Below are 19,611 nucleotides of genomic sequence, written 5' to 3' on the forward strand. Positions count from 1 at the left end.
TTCTTTCGTCGATGATACGGTGCATGTTTTGTGGGGTCGGTAGGATGATGCGGTCATGAGTCAAGGCCACGAGAAGGTCAGAAGTCAAGCTGACCTGGCGGACAGGAAAGTCAAAAGTCAAGCCTCCGTGGCCGGTCAGAAGTCAAGCTGACCTGGCGGGCAGGAAAGTCAAAAGTCAAGCCCCCGTGGCAGGTCAACAGTCAATCCGACGTGGAGATCAAGGGGGTCAAAAGTCCAGGTTACATGGCTAAAGTCAAAGTCTCAGCAGACAGGGTGGTCAGAGGGGATTATAAGACCAGCCCTGATAGTGATTAATAAATGAGCTTGTGGGCCAGGTACAGCTAAGGATGGAGATTGCGAATAAACGGGTCTGGTTACAGACCTGGCGTTTAGGTCAGGACATTCAAGCCAAGGATCACAGATCACAGGGCTGGAAGCCGACCCAATGTGCAGGTCGGGACGAATATGCCTTGGATAGCAGTACGCAGAGGAGGGTCAGGAAGCCGACCCAACGGGCAGGTCGGGACGAACATGTCTTGGATAGCAGTAAGCAGATGAGGGTCGGGAAGCTGACCCAGCGTGCAAGTCGGGATGAACATGCCTTGGATAGCAGTAAGCAGATGAGGGTCGGGAAGCTGACCCAGAGTGCAGGTCAGGACGAACATGCCTTGGATAGCAGTAAGCAAATGAGGGTCGGGAAGTCGACCCAACGCTCAGGTCGATACATTCAAGACAAGGATCACGGGTCTGGTTGCAGACCTAGCGTGTAGGTCGGGACGTACATGCCTTGGATAACAGCAGACAGATGCGGATCAGGAACCAAACCTAGAGTACAGATCAGGACACCCGAGTCAAGGATCACCGGTCTGGATACAAACCCGGAGTGCAGATAGCGATATGCAGATCGGAGGTAGCAAATGACAGGCAGATCTGGACACGAGCTTAGCACAGATCGGACATACAAGTTGAGGGCAACAGTATATAAGAGCAGGGCAAGTCCAGATCCCGAATTGGTCGGGCGCTACAGACAAATCAACCAAGGAATCGTAACCGCTTGTCAAAGGGAATAATCAAAGTGTCAGGGAATATGCCAACGGTCGGGGCTCAGCACCCCTTCGGTTTTGCCGCCAGCCTATTAGGAAGAGCCACGTGTCAACCACCGCCAGACAAAGCCTAACAGCCGATATTCCCTTACACTCGTCAGACCCAGGAATCTTCGCTGTAGTATAAAAAGGGATGCTTTGTCCTTTATGCAGGTACGCTCACTTGTCATCTTTCACTAAGTCTTTACTTTTCGTCCTTTCTTTGCATTTTCTGGGAAAAAAGTACCTGACTTGAGCGTCGGAGGGTCTAACCCGGGGACTTTTTCCCTGGGTTTTGGGCTCTAACGACTGGTGGACTCGTCTGAGTGTGTGCAGAACGACAGCGTCACCGTCCTAATCACCCCTCTCCGTCAACCACCCGTGGGAACCTTTATAGGGAGGTACCCAGCACGTCTAGCGCTTCGACGACTCTCCGTCAACTTTTCGCACAACAAGGCCCGCCTTCATCCGACTCAGCTTCCGGACGGGATCAGTCGACGATATGAGTCCCTGCTTAAATTCGGCCGAATTTCGACGTCGATCGCCCTGATAGCGCCCCCCGGGTTCACCTTCCCCTAGGGTATAGTTTTGGTCGGGGTAACGACCAGAGCCCGTCGGTAGTGGGCTTGAGGCGACGAATAGGATAGGAGGACATAGAAAGTTGGGGACAAAAGATCCAATCTCATATTACGAATATAAAAAAAAGCATGACTTTTTTGTCGAGAAAATACTTTAAAAATGATATAAAGATAAATAATATGATGGGGCTGAGAAGGGAGTATATGTGAAAATCTACGATTAAAAAATAAATAAAAGATTATAATATATATAATAATTTTTTTTAAAAAAATTAAAATTATAAAAAAAACTGATTAAAAAAAACAAAAATCAATAAAACAAAACAAAACAAAATAAAACGTGGAGGTGGGAAAAGCATTGTCACTCAACATATATTAATTTATAATTTGTATTTTCATCCATATTTTTATACTATTTAAATTTTTACAAATAATAACTCTTAAAATCTAATTTATAATTTATATTTTCATCCATATTTTTATACTATTTAAATTTTTACAAATAATAACTCTTAAAATCTAAGATAAAAAATAAAGAAAGATTAAAATAAATAATAAAAAAATTATTCAAAAAATAAAACTGATAAAAAATAAAATTAGTTAAAAAAACAAAACTTAAAAAATTAAAATAAAAAAAATATGAATGAGGAATAAGGAAAATGATAGAAGGGTAAATATCATTGTATTTTATGGTAGGCCCGGGAAGGGGAGGGTGTCAGTGGGGGTGGAAAAAGTAACTCTCTTGTTATACACGTATATTGCATATCTATTCTATATCTATTCTATTCATATAACGGATCGATCCATTCAGAATCTAATATGTGAAACTTAATATAATAATAACGAAGAAGATTATTATCAAAGGCGAATGTATCCTATTAACAGATTGGTGGGTGTTATTTTGATTTTTATCTAGAAAAGAATAAGAATAAGACCACGTTTAGTTAAATGATTAAAATGAATATGAATATTGATTTGATAGTAAAGTAGAATTAAAATAGAAATAAAAAATAAAATCTATCTTATATGAATTTGGTTGATTACATAAATGTAAAAATTATTTTTAATTTATCATTTCCTAATTTACAATTCAAACACCATCTTTTACTATCATTCAATTTTTTCATTTAAAAAATCATACACTCCTTAAATGTAAAACTAACATTAAAAACATATGAACAGGCAATTTTAATGGCATTAATCTTCTTGAAGGAAATAACAACAATTCAAGCTTGTGGTTAATTGAAATAATGTAGTAGAAATAGATAATTTCCTTAACTCGATGAAAGATTAATCCAATGACGAAGGATATACAGAGTTTTTTTAAAATTTAATTAAATAATCAGATAATTAAATATTAATATTTAGGTATTTATATATATATATATATATATTCAACATACACTCATTAGTTTTATTGGTGTTTAATTTATTTTTATTGAAAATAATTAAATTATGAATATGTTATAAATGTTTAAATTATTTTTTAATTAAATATATATTTTTGATATAATGTTAATTTTAATATAGGTTTTTTAAATGATTATAGTTAATGGAATAAAAAAAATTAATATAGCGGATATCTTATATTTTAATGGGTATGAATATATGGATGATTTTATATATGAAAATGTAGATAAAAATTAAAAATCTGATAAAATGAGGATGATAATAAAATGAATATAATAAATGACGATCAGAACGGAAGATATGATATACAAATTAAATGTATTGTTATCCCTATAAGCACTAGCCAACAAATTTTAGTGTTCGATGAATTGGAGAAGCAGCTTTTATTGCCACATCACATGGCTTAGCCTACACACACAGGAACCTAAGCCCCTACTAGAATGTCTAGCTTTACATGCAGCCTTTAAATTTGGTTGGAACCAAGTTAATGGGCCCACCTACTGAGATCCACGTGGCAAAGTAATACCACCTTCTACTAGATTCGCACATTTTGCCATCCAAATACGCAGGAGCCAAAAATATTGAAGCCGAGGTTGTTTTTGGTAATGGCAATAATTAAATTGGTGTTTTTTTCTTACCATTTAGAGGGGCATTTTTGCTTATAGTAAACTAAATTGAGTGGTGGATTAGCTCCCCAAATCTTAGCCAGATTTCCTTATATGGATTCGCCTTTTGTTTTTTTTGTTCACTTGCAATCTTTTACTTTGTTTTTTTAGATTTATCCTTCAAAATCTGTTTTATAGGCTGGTTGCCCTTGCGATGAATATGTAAATAAAAAGCATACGAGGGGCCAGAATACAAAGTTGCTACAAAAAATACTAAAGGAAAAAAAATGCAGAAAACAAAAGTGGCAGGAATCTTGTGGATTAAGCCATGTTCCATAAATACTCTCCTCCAAAGGCATTTATTTTCCACGCTAAACCTTCCCTTACTCGGTTAACACTGTTACCTGCCTCGTGACCGGCTCCTGATCGGGACCCACATCAGCAGCCAGAGGACCCATGCGAATGGCTCCCACTCCCATCTCTTCGCCGTCAGTTACCGATGGACCAACGACCAGGATTAGCAATTACTGCGGTAGTTTCGGGTATTAATTGGGCGAGAAAAGGCGGGCAAATGTTACTAGTCCCACGCGGTCGGGTCACCGATTTTCGCCCTTCTTCAGGCTTCATCCCTTTTTTTCGGGAGTCGAACCCGTGAAGGAGGTGCGGTTACCGTAAGAGATTAATTAAATTACCCCTCCATTTTTCGATTTTTTTAAAATTGGATTTCCTTTCTGTAGGGTAGAGGAGAGGGAGAGCATCTTTGCCAGCGAGGAAGTTGAAGGATCGAAGCTTTCTCTGAAAGGGAAAGGGGGAGCAGTCAAAGTTGCGATTTTTTTCCGCCCGCCCTTCATTGCCTCGTTCTTCCTCGCGTTTAAATCTGCATTTGTTGCCTCTGAGCTCGACCGTAGCACCTCAACTACTCCTGGCTCAGACCAGCGAAAGCTGAGAACTTAGGTGGGAGGGAGAGGTGGAAGGTGATGCTGCAATGGCAGCCAGCTCACCTTCTCTCGCCTCGGAGAAGAAGCCGTGGTGGCTGAGTAACAAGAAGGTGGGTTTCGTTCTGTTCTGTTTCTTTCCCAAGCTTACTCTGTTCTGTTCCATCCATGGAGAAATTGGTGCGGGCTTTGCTGTTCTCCCTCGGTGTTCTTCGAGTTCATCGGTTTTTGATGGGGTCTTTCCCTTGGTGTCAAAATCTCATCTTTTGTCTTCTTCCTGCGCGTCGACTCAGGTGGTGGACAAGTACCTACGGGAAGCCCGGTCTCTCATCGCGTCGCAAGAGCAGTCCAATGTGGCCTTCGCGGTGGGCCTCCTCGACGCGGCCCTCGCCCTCTACCCGCGCATGGAGGCCGCGCTCGAGCTCAAGGCCCGGTCTCTCCTCTTCCTCCGCCGCTTCCGCGAGGTGGCCGACATGCTCAAGGACTACATCCCGAGCTACAAGGTCGGCTGCGGCGCTGGAGAAGACGACTCGTCGTCCTCCTCCTCCCTAGGCTCCGCCGGCGACCACTCCTCAGTAGCTTCCTCCGCGCCGCTCACTCGGGAGCGCGCCAATCTTCTTTCCCCCGGCTGCGAGATGTCCGACGGCGACCGCTCTTTCCGATGCTTCTCCGTCGCCGACCTCAAGCGTCGGGTCTTGGCCGGTATTTCCAAAAGCTCCGACGGGGAAGGCCAGTGGAGGTACATTCCCATCCCATCTGAAAGTTCCCCACATTGATTAAAGTGAACAAACTGAACTCGATGGATACGATAAATCAGTCGGAACTGTTAATTTCTATTACATATAATTCAACCATTATTGATCTAGAAGGGAGCCACCAATACGATCGTTGAAGAGAAATTGGCAACCAAACCTCCAAGTTGGTGGCGCCGTTAGATTTCTCATATTCTTAAATCTCTTTGACAAATTTACCCTCGAATAGAAACAAAAACAGCCGCAACATGAGCTTCTAATTCATGCGAAACATGGCTTGGTGAGCGGAGACAGGCTTGGCCAGCCCCATAAACGCGAGGGTTAATTCGGTCATTCGAGTCGGAAGATGTCTATGCTTTCGATTTCGTGGTTTCCTTCTCTGAATCGGCGGCCTCAATGAGTTCATCGTCATATCGCTTATGCCCTGTTGTCTTCTCTTCTCAGGTATTTGGTGCTCGGTCAGGCTTGTTGCCACCTTGGGATGATGGAGGACGCTATGATTCTCCTCCAAAGTGGCCGCCGTCTCGCTTCGGCCGCTTTCCGCCGGGAGTCCGTCTGCTTGTCGGACGACAGCTTCGGCGGCGACGGTGGCGTCGCGGTTTCTGCTCCACCGCCGTCGGAGATGGAGTCCGTCTCCCAGCTCCTCTCTCACATCAAGCTGATCCTCCGGCGCCGAGCCGCCGCGCTGGCCGCTCTCGACGCCGGCCTCCCTGCTGAAGCCATCCGCCACTTCACCAAGGTTCTGGACAGCCGCCGAGGCCTACCCGGTAACTTCGCGGCGGGATGCCTCATCGGCCGCGCCGCCGCTCACAAAGCCACCGGCCGCCTAGCGGACGCCATCGCTGATTGCAACCGCGCGCTTGCCCTCGATCCTTCCTCCATCCCTGCCCTCCGCGCCCGAGCCGACCTCTTCGAGGCGGTGCGCGCGCTCCCGGACTGCCTCCACGACCTCGAGCACTTAAAGCTCCTCCACGACGCCATCCTCCGCGACCGCAAGCTTCCCGGTCCACGGTGGAGGCCCCACCACGACGTCCGCTACCGTGACATCCCCGCGAACCTCCGCGCGCTCACCGCGCGGATCCAGCACCTCCGCGGGCGCATCGCCGCAGGGGAGGCCAATAATGTGGATTACTACGCGCTGCTTGGCGTTCGACGCGGGTGCGCGCGCACAGAATTGGGGCGTGCTCACCTTCTTCTGACGCTGAAGCACAAACCGGAGAAATCCGTGGCTTTCGTCGACCGCCTAGAGTTCGCGGACGACCACAGGGACTTGGACTCAATCCGCGACCAAGCGAGGATGACCGCTTCGATTCTTTATCGAATGTTACAAAAGGGGCACGCCAGCCTCATGGTGGCAGTGACGGCGGAGGAGGCGGCTGAGAAGCAGAGGGCCAAGGAGGCGGCCGAGGCAGCAGCCTCTGCCGCCGCAATCCAAATGCCAACGGTGATGACGGCAGACAAGCCGATGGCAGAGAAGGCTTCCGTGTTCCAGGGTGTGTTCTGCCGCGACATGGCCGCGGTAGGCAATTTGCTGTCGCACAGGGCGATTCCGGTGAAGTACGAAGCGTTGAGCTGCTGATGAATTGGCCGGCGATCGGAATTGGTTAATTGTCTTGCTATATTATGATTGTACAGTTCGGGTTGGGGATCAGGATGTCGAGAGAGGCATGAACTTGAAATTTTGTTCCACTATGCAGTTCTTAATTACTACACTGTTCTTAGATATCCAAGTCTCGTGGTTTTCCTTTCGATCTTATCAATAGCTTTCTCATGTACGATATTATCTCTCTCTTTGACTACTGCAAGTAATACATCCTTGTTCCGATGTCTGGATTGATACTTCACCATGGCTTCACTTTCCTTCTTCCAGTTATTAAACAAGATAGATAAATTAAGCCGAGGACTTTGTCCAGTACAGACGAATAATTCATGGATATTAACAACAAAGCTTTCTGCTCTGCTCTGCTCCCGCACACAGGGACTCGTTTTGCCTCAGAGCCAGCTTTTATTCAGCGTCCAGGACCAGAAATCTGCGCCTGTGCTGCCGCTGCTACTGCCATTGCCACAGTTGTATCAATCTTATCCTTCCGGCCACCGCACCAATGCTCAGCTCCCTGCGCCAACTGTTTTTGTTTCACCAGCAGAGCTTTTGAGCATCCACTCACAAAGCGTCAGTTGCGCATATGCGACAACACATCTCTCCTCGCTGCTGCAAAATAATATACGATATTTTCCGCTAGTTTGAATCTTCTTAGGTCTGGATGACTAATAATGTCACATGGATGCATCCAAATCCAGTGTGACGCCACCTTGGATCATAATTTTTTGGATAGAGCTGTTCCCCGCCATCATGATCCATGACATGGGAGGCATCACCAATTTGAGCTCGCTAGCTAGCTGTGGTTTGTTGACACACAACTCCATGCCGGCGACGTGAGGGCCACATGCCCATCCCTGACTCACTCTTCTCCAGGCCTTAAACAATCGCGTCCCCCAATTACAAGCAGTTCGAGGAGAGGCATGGCAGTTTGTATTATTCTACATCATCATCTTCGAGTGCGAGGAAAAAAACATGGCGATAAGTTTCAAACCTCGAAGCTTAAGCTAAAAAAAAAGGGGTCAACAGTAGAAAATACATGCACACTATTAACTTATACTAGCCATACTTTTATTCATGTCTTCTTTGTCTTTTATATAGAAAATCTAAGTAGGTCTATCTGGAGTATTTGATGGCAAGCAATGGATGCAGGAATGCCGTACAGATTACTGCAAGGTTCAGTGATGACTTTACCCGTGAGTGTGAAGTGTATGGCATGCAATGGCATGGCATTCAAAACAAAGGTAGGCGTAGGCTTTAAATGAGAGAAGAGGAAGTAGATGCAAAAGCACGTCATCTGTTGCTTTCAAGTCACCACCACCACCACTCTTTTCTCATCTGCGTGCATCAAATTCATGTTCGTACGTCATTTAATCGCATCGTCTCATAAACCCGTGTGCCTCCCTTTTTATTGCCGCCATGGAATCCAAAGTCACTCGTCGATTTAATATTTCTCCACTCGAATGGGATTTTACTGGTGTCTAATTGATACAGTTTTTGAAAGGATAAGATGAACTTCGATAAATCTCGAGCAGTTTTGCAACATAAAAAAGGGCAAGAGACACATCAGGATTAGGCAATTCTTATCGGCTTCAACTTAATATTCAAATAATTGCCGTCAGTTAATTGAACATGCACCAGCAGAGCATCAGACTATTGGTTTACAGGTAAAGTTTGTGCGGTTTGGTGCCTGCAGAGCATGAAGTTTTCTATCAATAATTCATGCATCTCGATCGGAACAACGCCAATTATTTAACACCATAACATTCTTGTTTTTATAAACTTCATGCATCAGAATGCAGACGCATACACAGAGAAACGTACTCGCCACTGATTCCAACCTCTCCCTTGTATTTTATTTTGAACTGACAAGTGGAAAAATAAAAGAGAAACTGTTTTCGTTTGGTTTCAAATTAAGATCGATCGGTTTAACTTTGAAGCGAAGAAAAGAGACGATTTCTGCAGTTTGAAACTGTTGAATTAATGTCGATAATAGAAATCAATTATGAAGGGAATGACAGCTACAGAGGTAAGGTGTCGAGAGAATATCAATCGAAGTGATTGAGAGGGATTAAGGCAGATGCAATGCTTCACGATTAGGGTTCGCTTAAATTATGGATTAAACGCTCATTTGGTGTTGCAGCAAGAGGAGACACGAACAGCGAGAGGGAGAGACGTCTCGTCACGTGGTGGAGGCGTGCAGTGCATGTGGAGGGGCGTTATGGATAAAGATATAGTTTTAGTTATAGTAAAGGGCGATGATGAGCGATTGTGGGTTGGATGGCACGTGAGAGGTCAGAGTGCACATGCTATGTTAGCTTGCTTTGGCCATGGAGGAGGAGTACATCTCACGTGCGAGGCTTGGCCGCCGTATTTCAAATTGGGAGATATTGTGGGATGATGCATGCATGTGGAAGAGCATAGCTGACGTCATGCTAGCCTGCATCGGTGCTCGAATCAATTTTCAGCTGACATATGGTGTTAGAAAAAAATATATATTTTTTGTCTTAGTTATTTGACGATGGATTATAGATTCATCTTATAATTTATTTGATTTCATATAATCTAAAACGGATTATAGGAGACATATGAGATAAATATAATTATTTATTACTATAACAATATTAGCCTCCATCTACATAGAATTAGAGCCGATCCTACTAATTTTTGTGTCTGAATCTAACTTAGAAAACATGACCCCTATATTAATCATGCTACTTATAGTGATTTTTTTTTGAATTAAATCAACAAATTTAAAGATAATATATAATACAATACAATATCATGTATAATAGTCTAAATATTTCAATTATGATTAAATAGTAATGACAAACATATTGAAAATGGTCAGTTAAAAACAACTCGTCTTACAGTTTTGGCGGCAAAAATATTAATCAAGTCTGTATAATCAAGTTGTTCAATAATTTTTTTTTCAATTGATAACATAGTTAGCCCATTCAATCTTTCTTGTGACATGGTCGATCGAAGAAAATTTTTGATAAGCTTCAACTTTGAGAAACTTCTTTCTGCACTTGCTTCTGTAACTGGTATTGTCAGCAGGATTTTGTAAGCACATGATCATTTGGAAAACAACCATCTATCTTTTTCAAATAATCTAGTACATCAATAGCTGATTTTGATTCCTCTGGTAAATAGCACTTTAAAAATGTTAACTCTGAAAACAAATCATCTCCATTAACGTCAGAACAACCATTATGTGCAAGAGAACTTTCAAAATTCTTGCAAGACCTTAACAAACTTTCATCATCAGAACGTTGTAATCTCTCCACATTGAATAGAAAACCAAATATTTCCTGATATTTTTTAAATTGTGCAAATCGAGACTTGATAGATGAATGAGCTTGATCAACTATAAAGAGAAAGTAGTTAACTCTAAGGGACTCCTCTGCTGACAATGTTATTTCTGTACTACTACTTTCATCAAATTGTTTTTTTCTACGAATAACTCGCTTTTCTCGAAATACTGCTTCAATGCCCATTTCACTTGCCATTTCTTTAGCTTCAACCATTGCCTTATCAAAACCAGAGTCTCTATACTCTTCAAGAAATATAATAATTCCTTGTAAGAGTTTGATAGCAGCATCAATATCCATATTTTCGGACTGAAGAAATTTACTCACAGTGTTAATTGTAAATAACAACTTATACCAAATTACCACACCAAGTAAGAATTCAAACTTCTCAAGTTCATATAATGCCAAGGACTCTGCTTCACTTCTTGTTTTGGGATCTTCAGTATTATTTGTTAAGTCAAGTAAAGCATCTCTAATTTGTGCAGTTTGTTCTTTTATAGGTTTCACGCTCTCAACATGACTTTCCCAGCGTGTTTGTGACAATGGCTTAACTGTCAAACCCTTTACATGATTTTTAAAAATTCTCCATCTCTTCGTAGAAGAGGAGAATAATGTATAAATACGTTGTATTACTCCAAAAAATGACATAGCTTGAGGACAACAGTTCACCATATCACATAATGTTAAATTAAGGCTATGACAACCACAAGGAGTATAAAAGGCTCTGGGATTTATTTCAAGCAACCTTCTTTGCACACCTTGTGTTTCCCTTTCATGTTAGATCCGTTGTCATATCCTTGACCTCGTATATCATCAATATCAAGCTCAAGATGGATTAAAGCATTCTTAAGATGCATAAAAAGTCCAAGCCCATAAGTGTCATCCACCTCTAAAAATTCTATCCAGTATTCTTTCACTTTTGTTGAATTTTCTGACTCATCCAAACACCATATGACAAGAGACATTTGCTCCTTATGACTAATATCTAGAGTACAATCTAAGATGACTGAAAAGTATTTTGCCTTTTTGACTTTTGCAAGTAATTTCTTTCTTACCTCACCTGCCAACATTTCTATCAATTCATTTTGAATTTTGCTACCGAGATATGTAGTATAAGTTTCATGGTCTTTAATACGCTGAAAGTGCTCATTCATTATTAGATCAAACTCAGCAATCATTTCAACCATTTGCAGAAAGAGACCATTGTTTTCAACATAAAGTTTCTCACAACTTCCTCTAAAGGCCAAGTTATTTTTTGCTAGTCATTGCACAATAGCAATTATCCTATGTAACACATGTTTCCAGTGTTCTTTTTCATTGTTCAATTGTACCTGTGCTCTTGCATCAATTGTCTGATTCTTTTGCAACCTTCTTTCTAATTCAAGCCAATCAGTCATGCACTCCATATGCTCCTTAATCGCTTCATGGGCTGTAAGACAACGACTCAAATTATGCAAGTCATTGTATCCTTCATTAGCTAACTGAGTACCAATCTTGTGCTTTTGCTTTTTGAACAGTTTACAACAAAAGCAAAAAATTTTGTCCAAAGAAATTGAATATAATAGCCATCTTCTATCATTTTCCTCCCTATTTGACAAAATTCTTTTATAATGCAATACATTAAAATGTCTGTTCGTACTATCTTTTGGAAACAACTTGCAAGCATCTCTCTTTGGACCTCTCTCCACCAAAAAGTCTCTAATTTTTTTATCAATATTATGCCACTTTCCTGGATCATCATTGTTGGTTGCTACTCGAAAAACCTAGAGGTTCCACTGTACAAAAATTTTGTACAAAGGTATGAACCTTTTCCTAGCTACCATGTGTTCTTTTAAATTAAATTTTGGATCGCCTGCGGAACTTAACACGTTTGATCCAAAACTTAATCTATTTGTTCTTTTAGGTTTTGACTTGGATCTCCTGCGGAACTTAACACGTTCGACCCAAGTCACCTTAAGTTATTAATTCCATTAAATATTAATTTCCAAAATTGGTTCCCAGTACTGACGTGGCGAGGCACATGGCCTTCTTGGATATAGGAGCAACCACCACCGACTAGACAAAACCTTTTAAGGAAAGCTAATATTTAATTTCCTAAAATAACTTTAGGTCAACCGAAAAGAACAATCAAATCACAAGGAAAAGAAAAAGAAAAGAACACTATATCGAAAACAAATTCGAAACACTAGAATCGTATGCCTCTTGTATTTAGTATTATTTCCAAAAATAACTAGTATGATGCGGAAAGAAAAATTACTAGTTATACCTTTTAGAAAACCTCTTGATCTTCTACCGTATTCCTCTTCTAACCTCGGACGTTGTGTGAGCAACGATCTTCCGAGATGAGAACCACCAAGCACCTTCTTCTTCCTTACAAGTTTCGGCCATCAAAACTTCTCCTAGGATGAAGAGGTTCGGCCACCACCATCATGCTCCAAGGGATGCTAGAAAAGAGGCTTCTTTTCTCTCCTTCTTCTCCTTCTTAGATCCGGCCACCAAAGCTATCTCCACCATGAGAAGGTTTCGGCCAAACAAAGGAGAGGAGAGGAAAGAAAGGGCCGGCCACACCCAAGGAGAAAAGAGAGGAAAAATAGAATAGAGTTCTTCTCCTTGAAGCCTCCTCTACCCCCTCTTTTATAATCCTTGGTCTTGGCAAATAAGGAAAATTTAATAAAAACTTCCTTAATTCTTTTGCCATTGAAAAGGAAAATTTATTTAATTAAAATAATTTTCTCTTTTCAAATTATAATGGCCGGCCACTCTTCTCCCCAAAACAATGAGAGTTTTAATTAAAACAAAAATTAAAACTTCCTAATTTGTTTCTAGAAATTTATAAAAATTTCTCTAATAATTTTAATCCCTTCATGATTGGTTAATAAAAAGAAATTTTATAAATTAAAATATTTCTTTTAAACATGTGGATAATTTCCAAAAAGGAAAGTTATCTCTAAAAATTAAAATCTCCTTTCAATCTACAAATAAGGAAAGATATTAAATCTTTTCTTAATCTTTTGTAGAAACTAATAAAAGAGAATTTTTAATTTTTAAACTTTCTTTTAAATCATGAATATAATTAAAAGGAAAGTTTTTACCAAAATTAAAATCAACCTTTTAATCTACAAATAAGGAAAGAGATTTTAACTCTTCTCTTAATCTTTTGTAGAATCTTATAAAAGGAAAGATTTAAATTTTTAAACTCTCTTTTAAATTATATTATCCACATAAGAAAAATTTTAAAATTAAAATTCCTTTTTATTTTAATAGGGACGGCCACATGAATTCACCCATGAACATACCTATGGCCGGCCCTAGCTTGGTCTCCAAGCTAGCTTGGCCGGCCCTTATAGGATGGGTAAGAAGGTGGGTATAGGTGGGTATAGTACTTTATAATTAAGAGGCTACGATAGGGACCGAGAGGAGGAATTAGTTTTGATCTCCCGATAAAATTAAGCATCCCGTGCTCGCCCCGAACACACAACTTAATTTTATCAATAATAATTCATTCCACTAGAGAACTATTATTGAACTACCGCACCAATCCCAAATTACGTTTTGGACTCCTTCTTATTATGAGTGTGTTAGTCTCCCTGTATTTAAGATAACAAATGTTCACTAATTAAGTAAGTTACTGACAACTCATTTAATTAATATCTAGCTCCAAGAGTAGTACCACTCAACTTCATCGTCATGTCGGACTAAGTCCACCTGCAGGGTTTAACATGACAATCCTTATGAGCTCCTCTTGGGGACATTCTCAACCTAGATTACTAGGACACAGTTTCCTTCTATAATCAACAACACACACTATAAGTGATATCATTTCCCAACTTATCGAGCTTATTGATTCATCGAACTAAATCTCACCCATTGATAAATTAAAGAAATAAATATCAAATATATGTGCTTGTTATTATATTAGGATTAAGAGCACACACTTCCATAATAACCGAAGTCTTTGTTTCTTTATAAAGTCAGTATAAAAGAAACGACCTCAAATGGTCCTACTCAATACACTCTAAGTGTACTAGTGTAATTATATAGTTAAGATAAACTAACACCTAATTTCCCTACGACCTTCCAATGGTTTGTTCCTTTCCATCATGGTCGTGAGCCACTGTTTATAATTTATAAGGAACCGATAACATGATCTTCTGTGTGTGACACCACACACCATGTTATCTACAATATAAATTAATTGAGCAACTACATTTATCATAAATGTAGACATTTGACCAATGTGATTCTTATTTCTAGATAAATGTTCATACCAAAAGCTAGGCTTTTAGTATACACTCTAACAATCTCCCACTTATACTAAAAGACTAAGCTGTCATATATGCTGCCATACACCAGGCCTTTCAAAAAGCTCTTGCCTTAAGGACCTTAGGTTATCATCTGATGCAATCTAGGCGGCAACAACTTCTCCTCGTTATATAATTTCTTGTATTGGGTAGTACTTGCGCTCTATTGTGTTTTCTTGCCTTATAGACTCATGGTTTCTTCGAGTTTGTTACTGCACCATTATTATTACAATAAATTGTAATAATCTTTGGACAAACTAGAAATCATATCTAAGTATATCTTGAGGTAATTAAGTCATTCAGCTTTTATGACTACCTCAGAGGCTTGCCATATACTCAGCTTCTATGGTGGAGTCCAGAAAAAACACCTATGCTTATCACTCTTCCATAGTTATGACTTTTCCTCCTAAAGTAAACACAAAACCCCGAGGTCGACTTATTATTGTCCCTATCCGATTGGAAGTCAAAATCCGTGTAACCCACAGGGACCAAATTAACTGCCTTGTAAGCTAGCATATAATCTCTAGCGCTTCTAAGGTACTTTAATATATGCTTTACTGCAGTCCAATGTCCTTGTCTAGGGTTACTTTGATATTTGCTAACTATGCCCTTGGTAAAACATATTTCTGATCTCGTGCATAGCATACATTAGGCTTCCGATAGCCGAAGCATAAAGAACTACCTTTATTTCCTTTATCTCCTTTGATGTCTACAGAGACATATATTTAGATAAAGTTACTCCATCCTAAAAAGTAAGAAACCTTTCTTGGAGTTTTGCATGCTTAAAACGAGCAAGGATTTTTCCGATGTATGAAGCTTGGAATAAGTAAAATATTCTTTTCTTGCGATCCCTTATTACTTTGATCTCAAGAATATATACATTCTTCCAAGTCCTTTATATCGAATTGTTTGGACAACCATACCCTTACTTCTGACAACATTTTGATATTGTTTCCAACTACCAAAAATGTTATCTACGTATAGTACAAGAAATACCACCACGCTTCCATCACACCTTTTGTATACACAAGACTTATCCAGTTACTAAATGAATCCAAAGGTCTGGATTACTTTGATAAACTGGATGTTCCAAGACCTTGAAGCTTTGTATCAGTCCATAGACTGATTGAACTTGCACACAAGATGCTCTTAGCCCTTTGCAATGAACCCTTCTGGTTGCTTTATATGGATGCTTTCTTCAAAACTTCCATTAAGGAATGCTGTCTTGACATCCACTTACCAAATATATAAAAGAATCCGGATAGACTTAAGCATGACTACCAGTGAAAAAGTTTCCTTTTTCATCTAGCCTTACTTTGAAAGTTTCTACCTTCCTGTCTATCCCTCTTTTCCTATTATAGACCTTTTTATACCCAAAGGCTTTTACACCATTTGGTGGTTCTACAAGCTTCCAGATTTTATTAGAATACATATATTCTAATTCTGTTATTCATTACTCTTTGCCAAGATATTGCATCTTTATCTTGGAGTGTTTCGTCATATGTCCGGAGATCAGGTTCATGTCCTCCAGGGATCGAGTCCAAAAACTCTCCCAAAACATGAATCTTTTTAGGTTGCTAAACAACCCTCCCACTACGACAAGGCACTTTCTGCAATTGTGTATCATTTGTGATACGTGTTGCAGTTTCCTTGTGATATCTCATCTTGTACAGTTGGTACTAGATTAGACATGCCTTTTGATATTTCCTTAAGAACAATTTTTCTTATGGGCACATGGTTTATTACATAGTCCTTTTCTAAAAATCGGTCATTGATGCTAACAATGACCTTCTGATTTTTAAGACTATAAACCTACTTTCATTTCACTAGGATAACCCACAAACAAGTGAATTCCTGTCCAACTTATCATTGTCTCTCTTCTGCATATGTGCTGGATTACCCGAATCCGAATATGCTTCGAAATAGGCTTACGCCTATTCAGCAATTCTATATGAGTAGAGAGTTCTGACTTTGGAAGGTACTATATTCACTTCCGTTTCCAGAGTATATCCTAAAAATGATTTTGGTAATATTCTAAATAACTCATCAATCTACTTATTTCCATAAGAGTCTTATACCTTCCTTTTTCTTCACCATTCTGTTGGGGTGTACCAGGTGCAGTTAGTTGGGATTGAATCCCTACTTCTGATAAGTGACTCCTAAATTCTCCCAAGAGGTACTTGCCACTATGTTCTTACCATAGTGACTTTTACTTTGTCGTTTCTCCACATCAGCCTCGTACTCTTTGAACTAATCAAAGCACTTAGACTTGCGGCACATCAAGTAAATATATCCGTATCTCAAATAGTTGTCTATAAAATAGATGAAATATTTGAAACAACCTCTTGCCTGGATGCTCATAGGATCACACAAATCAGAATGAACCAATTCCAATATATCTTTGACTCCATACCCCTTAGACTTAAAAGCTTCTTGGTTATTTTTCCTTCCAAGTAAGACTCGTAGGTTGGAAAGATTTCCACTACTAATGAACCCAAAAGTTCATCAGCTACCAATGAATCCTACTCAAGTTAATATAACCTAGCCTTAGAAGCTAAAGATATAATTGGTTCATTTTCGAAGGTTACTTTCTCTTAAAGTTAGAAGATGTGTTACTAATTTTCATTTGTTGCATAGTGAGAGTTATTGGATTTATAAATTGCCAACCAACGTACCAGAACAGATAACTTCCCTCATTTTCTTAATAACAACTTTGTTATTAAAAGAGGCAGAATATCAAGTTCTTTGAATAGTTTAGAAACTGAAAACTAGTTCTTTCTAAACTTGGTGCGTAAAGACAATTACTCAAAAATCCATGTTTTGTTCTTATCAAAAGATAAACATCTCCCACTGCAACAGCTACCATTATCAATAATAATTCATTCCACTAGAGAACTATTATTGAACTACCGCACCAATCCCAAATTACGTTTTGGACTCCTTCTTATTATGAGTGTGTTAGTCTCCCTGTATTTAAGATAACAAATGTTCACTAATTAAGTAAGTTACTGACAACTCATTTAATTAATATCTAGCTCCAAGAGTAGTACCACTCAACTTCATCGTCATGTCGGACTAAGTCCACCTGCAGGGTTTAACATGACAATCCTTATGAGCTCCTCTTGGGGATATTCTCAACTTAGATTACTAGGACACAGTTTCCTTCTATAATCAACAACACACACTATAAGTGATATCATTTCCCAACTTATCGAGCTTATTGATTCATCGAACTAAATCTCACCCATTGATAAATTAAAGAAATAAATATCAAATATATGTGCTTGTTATTATATTAGGATTAAGAGCACACACTTCCATAATAACCGAGGTCTTTGTTTCTTTATAAAGTCAGTATAAAAGAAACGACCTCAAATGGTCCTACTCAATACACTCTAAGTGTACTAGTGTAATTATATAGTTAAGATAAACTAACACCTAATTACACTACGATCTTCCAATGGTTTGTTCCTTTCCATCATGGTCGTGAGCCACTGTTTATAATTTATAAGGAACCGATAACATGATCTTCTGTGTGTGACACCACACACCATGTTATCTACAATATAAATTAATTGAGCAACTACATTTATCATAAATGTAGACATTTGACCAATGTGATTCTTATTTCTAGATAAATGTTCATACCGAAAGCTAGGCTTTTAGTATACACTCTAATAATCAGAACAAGTCTCTTGACTTAAAGTTTCATGTTGAACTTGCTCATCATCTTTCTCAAAAAAATTAGATTCATCTACAATGAGAGGTTCAAGAATCTCTTCATTATTATTGTTAACCATTTCATCCATATTGACAGGTTCAAGAACTTTATCATCATCATTTAATCCCATATCCTCTTTGTTATTCAGCAAATTTTCAGCCACATTTTTACTCTCTACAAGATTGGGAGTAAAGTACTTATTCATATCTCCAGCTTGACTTTAAATTAATGATTCTATTCTCAGCTTTCTTTTCTTCTTTTGATATCCAGACATGTACTTGGGAGACATGGTATATGAATTTGCTTAACAAACAAAGAAAATATAATTTCAAGTTACAGATAAATGCTCAAGTTTAGTTAAGTTAAGACATATATATTCATATTGATATAAATACACAAATTTCCTATAACACAACAAATTAAAATTCACATATTCTACACAATACTAAGTTGGTGGTCATCCAATTCCAAAATCTAAAAATTAATTTCAGAATATTAATTCACTACAAAAATTCTCAATTCTAAAACCTAGAAATTAATTTCAGCATCATAATTTAAGCAAGAGGTACAAAGAAAGATTTCATATATTATATATACTAACCTATAGAGTGTAGACAGTAGGTTTTACAATTTTGATGGAGTTCTCTACACTAATTCTGAATTTATGATGAAAAGCTCAAACACTCCAAAGTAGCAAATTAAATAAAAAGCAATTCATGGAAAACCGAACACAGAAGAAGGATTCATACAAACCAACCATCAAATTAATGAAAAATCAATAAGAAATAGATAAATATTTACTATTTTACTTCAAAGACCAATAATCAATCCTTCAAATTAAAAGAAAAATTAAACTAAATTAAAAAAAAACCAACTTGGCAATCTAAATACCTAATAACCTAATCCAACATGAAAATCATCATCACTTAAAGCTAGGCAGCTAGCATATATATATTTGCATCGTTCTAAAAACCAATCTTGTTGAAATTTCAACCATATAGATCTTTGGTATGCAGTATGCTAGGCACACGAAGCAAAAACTTTGTACACTTGACAACCTAATAAATAAATCATCAAAATAATTTTTTGCACATTAATTAACATGGAGAGATGGAGGAACACTCACTGTTGTGTAGCAGTTGAAAATTCTCAAAATTGGAAGTATAAATAGCAAAGAGAGAATTTACGAGCTTTTTTGCAGAACTAAAGGGTTTCGGTAGAGGAGAAGTCACGATTTTTTAAAAATAAAACATGTAAGTAAATAAGTTAAGTGGATTGTAGAATATGAGCCTATTAAGCTATTAATTCTCATTAAT

At 38.7% G+C, this 19,611-nt stretch overlaps 2 protein-coding genes across 2 annotated transcripts; one reads left to right on the forward strand and one right to left on the reverse strand.

The window, feature by feature from the left end:
• The first annotated feature begins 4,416 nt into the window (after positions 1-4,416).
• LOC122036381 lies at positions 4,417-7,140 on the forward strand. The gene is made up of 3 exons (XM_042595675.1): positions 4,417-4,723; positions 4,904-5,349; positions 5,807-7,140. Exons 1-3 carry the CDS (start codon positions 4,661-4,663, stop codon positions 6,939-6,941), a joined length of 1,644 nt encoding a protein of 547 aa, XP_042451609.1. The 5' UTR covers positions 4,417-4,660; the 3' UTR covers positions 6,942-7,140.
• Positions 7,141-10,012: 2,872 nt separating this feature from the next.
• On the reverse strand, positions 10,013-18,500 carry LOC122036375. Its single transcript, XM_042595668.1, has 5 exons — positions 18,294-18,500; positions 11,605-11,778; positions 11,032-11,409; positions 10,637-10,834; positions 10,013-10,582 (listed from the first exon to the last, which is right to left on the reverse strand). Exons 1-5 carry the CDS (start codon positions 18,498-18,500, stop codon positions 10,013-10,015), a joined length of 1,527 nt encoding a protein of 508 aa, XP_042451602.1.
• Positions 18,501-19,611: the final 1,111 nt, after the last annotated feature.

Source organism: Zingiber officinale, unplaced genomic scaffold, assembly GCF_018446385.1.
Source record: "Zingiber officinale cultivar Zhangliang unplaced genomic scaffold, Zo_v1.1 ctg149, whole genome shotgun sequence".
Lineage (NCBI taxonomy): Eukaryota > Viridiplantae > Streptophyta > Magnoliopsida > Zingiberales > Zingiberaceae > Zingiber > Zingiber officinale.

What these genes read in the sequence shown, in the direction of transcription:
- LOC122036381 (XM_042595675.1), top strand. Translation starts at nt 4,661, where the DNA reads ATGGCAGCCAGCTCACCTTCTCTCGCCTCGGAGAAGAAGCCGTGGTGG. An exon ending in GGTGGCTGAGTAACAAGAAG is followed by an intron (nt 4,724 to 4,903) that starts GTGGGTTTCGTT and finishes GCGTCGACTCAG; the next exon opens with GTGGTGGACAAGTACCTACG. An exon ending in GACGGGGAAGGCCAGTGGAG is followed by an intron (nt 5,350 to 5,806) that starts GTACATTCCCAT and finishes TTCTCTTCTCAG; the next exon opens with GTATTTGGTGCTCGGTCAGG.
- LOC122036375 (XM_042595668.1), bottom strand. Translation starts at nt 18,500, where the DNA reads ATGAATAAGTACTTTACTCCCAATCTTGTAGAGAGTAAAAATGTGGCT. An exon ending in TTGAGAAAGATGATGAGCAA is followed by an intron (nt 11,779 to 18,293) that starts GTTCAACATGAA and finishes CTGTTCAAAAAG; the next exon opens with CAAAAGCACAAGATTGGTAC. An exon ending in ACATGAAAGGGAAACACAAG is followed by an intron (nt 10,835 to 11,031) that starts GTGTGCAAAGAA and finishes AATCATGTAAAG; the next exon opens with GGTTTGACAGTTAAGCCATT.